Source organism: Sprattus sprattus (assembly GCF_963457725.1).
Source record: "Sprattus sprattus genome assembly, chromosome: 2".
In the NCBI taxonomy this organism is placed as follows: Eukaryota; Metazoa; Chordata; class Actinopteri; order Clupeiformes; family Clupeidae; genus Sprattus; species Sprattus sprattus.
The window spans coordinates 22,627,731-22,636,709 of NC_137921.1; the positions used below are offsets into that span (position 1 = coordinate 22,627,731).

Here is an 8,979-nt window from a genome sequence, read left to right on the forward strand (position 1 = left end):
TGGGAATCTGTCCAAATATCACCCTATGAGTGTGTGCGTGGGTGTGTGTCTCTGTGTCTGCCTATGCGTGCATGCATGCCTGCGTGTGTCTGTCCTCCCACTCACCCTGAGGGGGAACATGGTGACTCTCTCGGAGCTGTCGATGTTGTACCACACACACAGGCTATTCCTGTTCTGGGCTACCACCACGTCGCTGCCCGGAACCCACTGCACATAGGAGCAGAAGCTCAGAACCGTGGTCTTCTCCTGGCTCTCGATGTCATACAGATGCAACTGTAGGGGAGAGACGAGAGCGGGGGGGTGGGGGGGGCACATAATGAATGTCCTATTAAGATTTGAGCCTTTGACAGGATGGGGGTTAATGTTAGAGCTCAGTAACAGTCATTCTACAGCACAGCCATGAATGCTTCAGTCCACAGACACATGAGGGGTCTGAGGCAACTATAGCCTTTTCTTATTACATGACATGGACCACCAGCAATATGTCCAGATGCTCTGAATCATTTACTGTGGCTATTTTATGGATTTCTAAAGGTGGATGACATCTGTATGTGGTCAAAACTCCGACACTAGCAGTTAACTATCAAGAGCTAGAATGTCATGTATGTGAATGTGTGAATTTGATATAAGAGCAAACTTCTAACTTGATATAAAAGGAGTGAACCCTTTCATGGAATTGGTGACCAGCTGGGAGTCCTCACCCGGAGTTTCTTGTCCCTGAAGAGCAGCTTACGGCCAGTCTCATTCATCTCCAGCCAATCCACCTTGGAGTCATGGTTCACAGTGCCCAGGTTATACCCAGCAGCCAGATCCACTGAGAGAGGGAGAGAGTGGTGAGTGGTGCATGTGTATATGGGTGCGTGAGAAAAAGAGAGCAAGAGATGAAGAGATGGAGAAATAGGGGCAGTGAGAGAAGAGAGAGAGTGTGTGTGTGTATGTGTGTGTGTGTGTGTGTGTGTTTATTGTTTATTTATTTGGATCCCCATTAGCTTCCACAGAATGGTCGCTAGTCTCCCTGGGGTCCGTCGTGAATATACATGGATATAAAACACAGTGATACATAGAAAAATACATCAAATTGTAGCATTCACGTGTCACAAATTATACATCAATCAATACACCATAAATTGAATATAAACACGTTCTACACAAAATCACACAGATAAAAAGGATCTAACAAACACATTTACGCTTTTAATAGCTAATAGATTACTCAAGAATCTGTTCTAAGAATGACAAAAAGTGACGTCTTACTGACCTCTTAAAAGTTGTGCTATTCTCTATATTTCTTATAACAAAGGGCAGCTTGTTCCAACTCAAAGAAGCTCTGAAAAGAACAGTTTTAAACATATAATTTGTACGTGGAGCCGGTGTCACTAAAGGCCCATTGGAAACCTGACGCGTTGTATATGAATGGCTAAAGCCTGTGCGTAGCAACCTTTCACAAAAGAAATTAGGGGTCTTTTTCCATATCGCATTATGCATGAATCTTATAGTGTGGTATGCACACTTCTACAGTTAGCCATGATAGCTTTCTGTGCATTTCCATGACATTTGATCGTGAGGAGCAATTAAGCACTAATCTGGCTGCTCTGTTTTGTGCAACTTGGAGCCTCAGTAGATGTTTTCTGGCAGCACTAGACCAGACAACTGGACAGTATTCCAAATGTGAAAGCACATTTTTGTGTGTGTGTGTGTGTGTGTGTGTGTGTGTGTGTGGATGTGTGTGTGTGGGTGGGCACATATGTCTGGTTAATAGTATGGGGTGTGCATTTGACAAAGATGGGTTTGAGCCCAACGTTACAAATGTTCTTAAAATGTCTATTAGTTTACATGACTGATGCTAAAGGGATCTCTGGGCGTAGAGCAGAGGGATACTTTGCATACAGAGGGTTTGCAAAATGAGACCTTATTTCAGGCGGGATGTGTGTGCTGCATAACTACCAGACTGGAGGGGAGGAGGAAGGACCAGGACCATAAATATGGCTGACAAATTGAGGCATTTCCATTCAAATTGGCCTAAATATCAATATGTATTCCGTAAAAAATCTATATCTATAATTTTCTCATGAATTTCTATCAAACACAGCACAGCTTGTCTTCTGCAGTTAGTAGAAGGAATTCAGAAATAAAAACAAAACAATGTGAAAAATGAGAGAAACAGAGAACGGGGGTTGGATGAGAAGGAAAAATCTATAATAAAAAAATAAATGTCGACAAAAAAGATTCCAATTTACACTTTCCGAGCTGATTCTGAGTACACACTGACGGGGAGGGCAAGAAAATACACACACACACTTCCACAATACCAACACATAACGCACATAAACACATAAACACACACACACCTGTCAGTCAGCAGGTCAATACATTGGATGAAAGCATTTTTTCGTTTTCACTGCCTTCACAATAAAAAAAGATTATTAAAAGAGTGTCTGAAAGTAAACGAGATAGAGACAGGGAGAGAGAGGGGTGGACAGAAGGACATGCCTGGACTTAATTAGCACAGGAAGTGGATGGAGTTGGGTGGCAGATGGTGCTCAGGGGGCCAGGCCGCTCCAAGGCTCCAATGCTCCACCACTCCTGCGTGGGGTCACCGCCTCACTGGGGGGGGGGGGGGGGGGGGGGGGGGGGGGGTTGGGGGGCTCAATACACCTCTTACAGTACACCTCTATGTGCAGTCAGTGGCTGTGTACTTTTGTGCCTCTATGTATCTCTCTGTAATCCACCTCTAGTGCAGAGGAGAACAACTCGCTCCATGTCAGATCAAGGAGAGAGTGGTTAGTCCGGGCAACTTGATGCAGGTTGGGATAAAAACGTATCTTTTTGCCCCCCCCACCCATCTGGAAAAACACTTACATCTCTCTTTCCCTTGGCTCAAAGAGTTGGCAGCCTGGCCATGTTTACAGTTCAGTTTCCGGGATTATCAGACTTAAATATTCACAATAGCTTGTCAGGATTTTATCAATCTCCTGCACCACAGCTGGCAGTATGTGGCTGGCAATCTGAAACACTATTTCACCTTCCATAAATAGCTGAATGAATAAAAGGTGCTGAAGTCAAAGCGGCACATAGCACTGGCCATACACGACTGTAAGGCCAGGGTAGGGTGGAGGTGGAGTAGGGATGGTGTGGGTAGGGCCCCTGTGTGTTCTCTATATAACGCCAGTCCTTGAAAAGGAACTCACCAATGGCGATGGTTTTGATGTCAATTAAATAGGCCAGCTTCTTGTTGTCCTCCACCCCTCTCTGCTTCCTCTCGTTCAGGCGGACACTGCAGAGACAAATGTGTGTGTGTGTGTGTGTGTAAACACTGACGGCACTGGAGGAGAGAACACTATTCTCTATCTCTCTCTTTCTGTTGATCTGTCTGTCTTGACAGCCTGAATACATTAATATTGATTTGTAATGACTAAACGGAGCATGCTAAAAGAGCTGACATGACAGCTGTATGCAAAACACCTGCCCTTCATTTTAGACCATGCTCACTCATTAGACTGACAAATGTGAGAGTGAGAATTATGGATCAAGAGCATCACCTAGTGGTAGACATTAGACATGACATTTACCTTACAAAGTAATGGTTTATGAAATGACTACAGATAATGGGCAAAATATTCTTTCACTCTCTCCCTCACACACACGCACACACGCACACACGCACACACACACACACACACACACACACACACACACACACACACACACACACACACACACACACACACACACACACACACACACACACACACACACACACACACACACACACACACACACACTTTTGTGTACGTATGTATGTTGGAAATTTACCTGATCAGATGTGGGTTCATAAACTCTGTCCTGACAGACCCCAGAACCTCATTGTTGCCATACTCCACAAGGGTCAGCTCTCCAGCATTGAAAATCATACAGACCTTCACACAAACAAATGCGCTTTAGCTCCTATCAGAGATGATCTCAATTTGACTAATTGACATGTGAAATGAAGTAGTTGTTATACCTCGTTGTATTGCTAATCAATCGTTTTGATTAGTAGACAGAGTTAATGTGTTCAGTAAATTCATTTAATTGTACATGTCATTTCACCCTGCATATTAACACAAATCTATGGATTTCATAACATATGTGGCTCATTTAATAGCAAACACTGATCACAGGTAGGGTACCGTTTCATTTTCAAAGAAGAACTTCTCGTTTCCCCCTGATCCTTGCCAAGCCACCTGAAAATGCACAAGATGAAAAACGTCTTTCTATCATTTGTTATTGGTTACCATAAGGCACACCGCAAGACTTTACACTGTAACATACAAATGCACACACACACACACACACACACACACACACACACACACACAGAGAAGCTGTCACTTCAACCCAGGCCTCCCACTTTTATCGTGTCTGTCAGAGAGAGCAGCACTCAGGCTCACTGAGGGAGCGATGGAGGACCCTCCATTAAACATGGATTAGCCAGCCGCGCCGTGACAGCCCTTGAACTTTTTAATTAGAACATGCTTCTACGGCAGGAGATGGGCAAACTTCTAATGGGCAATTTGCAAGTGTAGCACGTCCCGAAAAAGGAAAAAAGAAAAAGAAAAAAAAAACACTCAACCTCTTACCTCCTTCACCAAGGAGGATTGGATGTGCGATTTTCACAAAAAGAGGCTGGCTGTCGAAGAAAATTATTTGCAGGAAATTTCAAGTTCAGTACAGTTCAAGTTTTTCTTTGCAGGAAAAACATGTGAACTTTCATGGAAATACTTAACATGGGGAAAGTGGGGGCATTGGCCCAGAGGGCAAACAGGTCTGTCCTTCAGCTAAAGCTACTGCCAATCATAGCTGCATTCATTGTAGATTTGGCTTGGCATTCACCCTATGCAACTGTCCACCTTTCTGAGTGAATTATGTCCCTGCTTCTGGAGGCATCTTTAATGGACCCCGTACCTCGCTCAGCTTGTTGGAGATCAGGTCGCCTAGAAGCAGTGTGTTGCTGGTATGCCCCACCAGGAAGCGGTCCTTCCCCAGGATCTTGACCTCGTCGATCTCGTAGCCGTAATGAGACTTCAGCACCACGCGGGTTCCCGTGGACAGGTTCTTCACGATCACCTGTCAGAACACAAACACACACACACACACACACACACACACACACACACACACACACACACACACACACACACACACACACACACACACACACACACACACACACACACACACACACACACACACACACACACACACACACACACACACACACACAAACATGACCACATTAATGGAGCTCAGAGGTCACTGAGGTGTAAGCTGCTCGGTCAGCACTTTAATGTGTTCTGATGGGGGGGGGGGGGGGGGTCCGAGACTTGCCTGACTCAGCCCCACGTAAGTCATCTCAAATTTGTTCTTGTAGATGCTTCTCCGCAAGCAGCAGTCAAACTGCTCCACACCCCCGCACAGCGTACCCTGGGAGGCAGACAATGACAAAGTGTGAAAGACTTTCAGAAGCTTTTCAGTGTTGTGAATTACTCTTGGATTTGAGGGCATTGCAGCAAAGAAATAAAAACAACTAAAAACTACTAAACCTACAAAAAAATTCACAGCAATTAAAATTGTAGCGTGAACCAGACACTGTCTATGGTAAACTGTCTCCCTGCATTGCCATCACAGTTTCATCACTGAAGTATTGAGCGTGAATAATACTGACTGCACAGAGGCGGGAGCCGTCTTTCTTCCAGGCCAGGGCTGTGATGGTGTACAGGTTGGGGATCTCTTTGGGGGAAGCTTCATCCCAAGTGCCCCGACGAGGGCTCCAGTTGAAAACCCTTAATCTGAAAAGAAATACAACACAGGTGTACACAGGGGAAACCACAGTAACTGACAGTTATCAACAACATTTGGTGGTGAAGCAAAACCTGTCTTCAGTTTGAAGCTAGAGTGTAAGTCTTCTACCAAAACTCATAGCCTTTCTTTAAATCTGGAACTAGCGTCTTTGAATCCTTGAAGACTGATTCTCAAAGTGTATCTGACAGTAAGACCTGTTAACCAAAACTCTAATCATGTCATAAACAGATTATCTCTGTTCCGTTCAACATGAAACCATCTCTTCAGGCATAACTGTGAGGCCAGCCTGTGGAAGCTCACCTGTCATAGCTTCCCAACACAACAGACTGACCACTGGGGCCTGTGGCGGCCACTGTGAACTCCTTCTCTGAGCGGTCTCTGCTGTAGTCAAACGTCTGCAGGACGTGGCCCTCCTTCCCGTAGGCCACAATTTTTTTATCACATCCCCCTGCAATGATGCTGTTGGCGCCCCAGGCAAGAGCATACGGAGGGCAGGGGTGTGTGAAGATCTTGCCCTAGTGAGTGCAGAGAAGAAGAGAATGCTTTGTTGTCCTACCACGCGATGCATTCCTCTCTTCACATGTCTTCAGTTTATCTAAGGCTTTATTCTAGGCTTCCCCTATGGTGCCTATTGCATTAACTTTGTCCATAAACCTTAAACATTATTCCACACACAGAAGAGATGGTGGGGACAGTGGCAAATGTCAGGCCCATCCTGAGATTTACAGAGGAGCAAAGGCGGATACATTTGCAACCCCTGGAACATGAACCAATAGTTCGGGAGAGCTTGCACCATGCACAGTGCAATGAGCCCAAGGGTTTCACCAGACACGGAGAAAGTCTCCCGGGTGTAAGAAGTATATGCCAAAAAAAAAAACAATACCTGAGACTCTCCTGAGCCTTCGTCATCAAAGAAGTAGCGCACCACTGTCCCGTCTGCGTGGCCCGACATGATTCCTTTCGCAGACACACTGAAAGAGGAGGGACCTTGTTAAAAGGCGCACTCCCTATTGACACTTGTGTTTAAAAGCGTTAATAGGGTAGAATAACATTTGGCATATAAATGCAAACATACTTTGATGTCAATGAAACGACGTAGGAATCTGTGGCATAGACTGTGGACGATTTGTTAGTTTTGGTATTGGCTATCCGGACCTGCGGGGGGCCAAGGCAGAGACATGTTGGTCAGTTCAGTGTTAAATACACAGTGTTAAATATGACACGGAGACAGTATGAGTGTTTGAACTTCAGAGACATGTACACTACCTTTCCTTCTGCCAATCCAAAAACAATAGCATGATCTGCCGGCCAAATCAAACAGGTGGGGGCACTCTGCAACACAAAACAGTTATCAACAAAATTAATATAATGTACAGGCTAATAATCATTCTGAAGGGTTGCATCATCAGTTTTTTTTTTGGTGCCCATAAATGTATGCCTTCTGAGTGGTAAAAAATGCTTGAGTAAACCAAAGTGAGATTTACAAATCATCTTGAACATAAGCATCATTTTAGCAGATACATACCGTCTGCACGAACTTGTTGGAAATTACTTTTTTGTCACCCCTAGAAAGAAAAGGTATTGCAAAAGTATTGCAAAAAGTGCTGTTTGTAATATCTTTTGCATTATTTCAACATATTCTAGGAAGTAACAAGCAATAAAGGAGTGACACTCACCATTCCTCTCCAATTTTATACACATAGATGATGTCATCGGTCTGGGCAATGGCAATTTTAGTGGAATCTGGTGAAAATGCCAAGGCCTTGACGGTATAACTTTTTTTCCCATACTGCAAGATTAAATGAAGTGGATTCAAGCGCTTTCCTACTTGATTCAGGCTAGACCATATGACCAAATCTGGTCACAGGTTTTTAATGATACATCCAATATACAAGGGTATCATTTTGATGAACAATTCAGCAATACACTGATTTGACAAGTGAGTATCATCTCGCATCCAATGTAGTTAAAGATTAGACACTTGAAAACAGGCAGAATAAGGGAGCCTGCTGACAGACGACTACGAACCTTTGGGTCTGCAGGTTTAGTGGAGAACTTGTCTCTTCTCTCTCCTTGTTCGTCATATAACAGAACCACTCTATCCACAGTGCATACAGCAAACCTTGCACTGTTGGGAGCCCATGCCATGCATGTGACTTTTGCCGCTCCATCCTGTGAAAATACACCAAAGGTTAGAGCAGAACAATATTTTTCAAAATTAGAAGTAACCTAATCCCATTTGTTAAATCTTCATCAATGTTGGAATGATGTATTCACCTGGTAACAGTAACCATGCATAGAACTTCAAAACACTAGTTAAGGCCCAATTTACACACGTTTTTTCCCGACACCGCCGACATCTGCGTGACATCTGCGCGTAGATGTCGGGGCGCATTTACACACTGCAGGAGATCCTCAGGACGCCCGTGAAAAAAATGAACTTTAAAACAACAACTTTAGATAACCAAGCGCTCGGCCTGCTCGTGCCTGAAGATAATGCCATCTTTAATTATGCAGTACAACTGACCCACTAACTGACAGATTCAAAGCAACATGTGCATGAATAAAATCGATAGGCTATGCGTCAGTATTTCTCAACCTACCTGGATTATTCGTCAAATCCTGCCGTTACTTTGAGCACATTGTCATACCATTACAGATTTGGCTTCCATCAATGATAACAGACCACCAACCTATCTACTATTCTTTTAGTATTGCAAAACAATGTTCTTTAAGTTCAAGTAATGACGAACATTCGCAAAATTGAAGATCCATTTTTATACTAATATGCCTTACAGATGTCGGGTCGCGTTTCCAAGCAGTTCTACTCAGTGATGACAGCAAAAAACAGAAAAGCAAGAAAAAGCTGAAAAGGGAATTCCGAAAACTCTTCATAAAGGAATTCAGGAGAGTTGACCTGGGGATGGCACTAAATGAACCAGAAGTATCTACTGGGGCCACTAGCATGCTAGAACTGAGCCAACAGACAACTGAAGTCCAGGCCCTGCTGAAGGAGGTGGATACATCTGCAGGTGAGTATAAACCCTAAGCATAGGCCCTATATTCCCATATTTGAATACCCTTTTCTAGTGTTATCTGAATAATTCACCATGAATATCTGTGCTGTAGATCAGAAAA

General features: G+C 43.9%; 1 protein-coding gene across 1 annotated transcript in view; it reads right to left on the reverse strand.

Moving 5' to 3' along the window:
* Positions 1 to 8,201, reverse strand: part of ift172 (intraflagellar transport 172) — a gene marked incomplete at its 5' end in the record, with an annotated part of 38,543 nt that extends 30,342 nt beyond the window's left edge. Inside the window, 16 exons of the mRNA XM_080859163.1 lie at positions 106 to 273; positions 702 to 814; positions 3,189 to 3,274; positions 3,814 to 3,917; positions 4,170 to 4,223; positions 4,945 to 5,106; positions 5,368 to 5,463; positions 5,705 to 5,828; positions 6,142 to 6,356; positions 6,725 to 6,812; positions 6,917 to 6,996; positions 7,108 to 7,173; positions 7,367 to 7,406; positions 7,518 to 7,630; positions 7,870 to 8,013; positions 8,178 to 8,201. Coding sequence (XP_080715289.1) covers positions 106 to 273; positions 702 to 814; positions 3,189 to 3,274; positions 3,814 to 3,917; positions 4,170 to 4,223; positions 4,945 to 5,106; positions 5,368 to 5,463; positions 5,705 to 5,828; positions 6,142 to 6,356; positions 6,725 to 6,812; positions 6,917 to 6,996; positions 7,108 to 7,173; positions 7,367 to 7,406; positions 7,518 to 7,630; positions 7,870 to 8,013; positions 8,178 to 8,201 — 1,677 coding nt within the window. The remainder of the gene's footprint in view (positions 1 to 105; positions 274 to 701; positions 815 to 3,188; positions 3,275 to 3,813; positions 3,918 to 4,169; positions 4,224 to 4,944; positions 5,107 to 5,367; positions 5,464 to 5,704; positions 5,829 to 6,141; positions 6,357 to 6,724; positions 6,813 to 6,916; positions 6,997 to 7,107; positions 7,174 to 7,366; positions 7,407 to 7,517; positions 7,631 to 7,869; positions 8,014 to 8,177) is intronic.
* Positions 8,202 to 8,979: the final 778 nt, after the last annotated feature.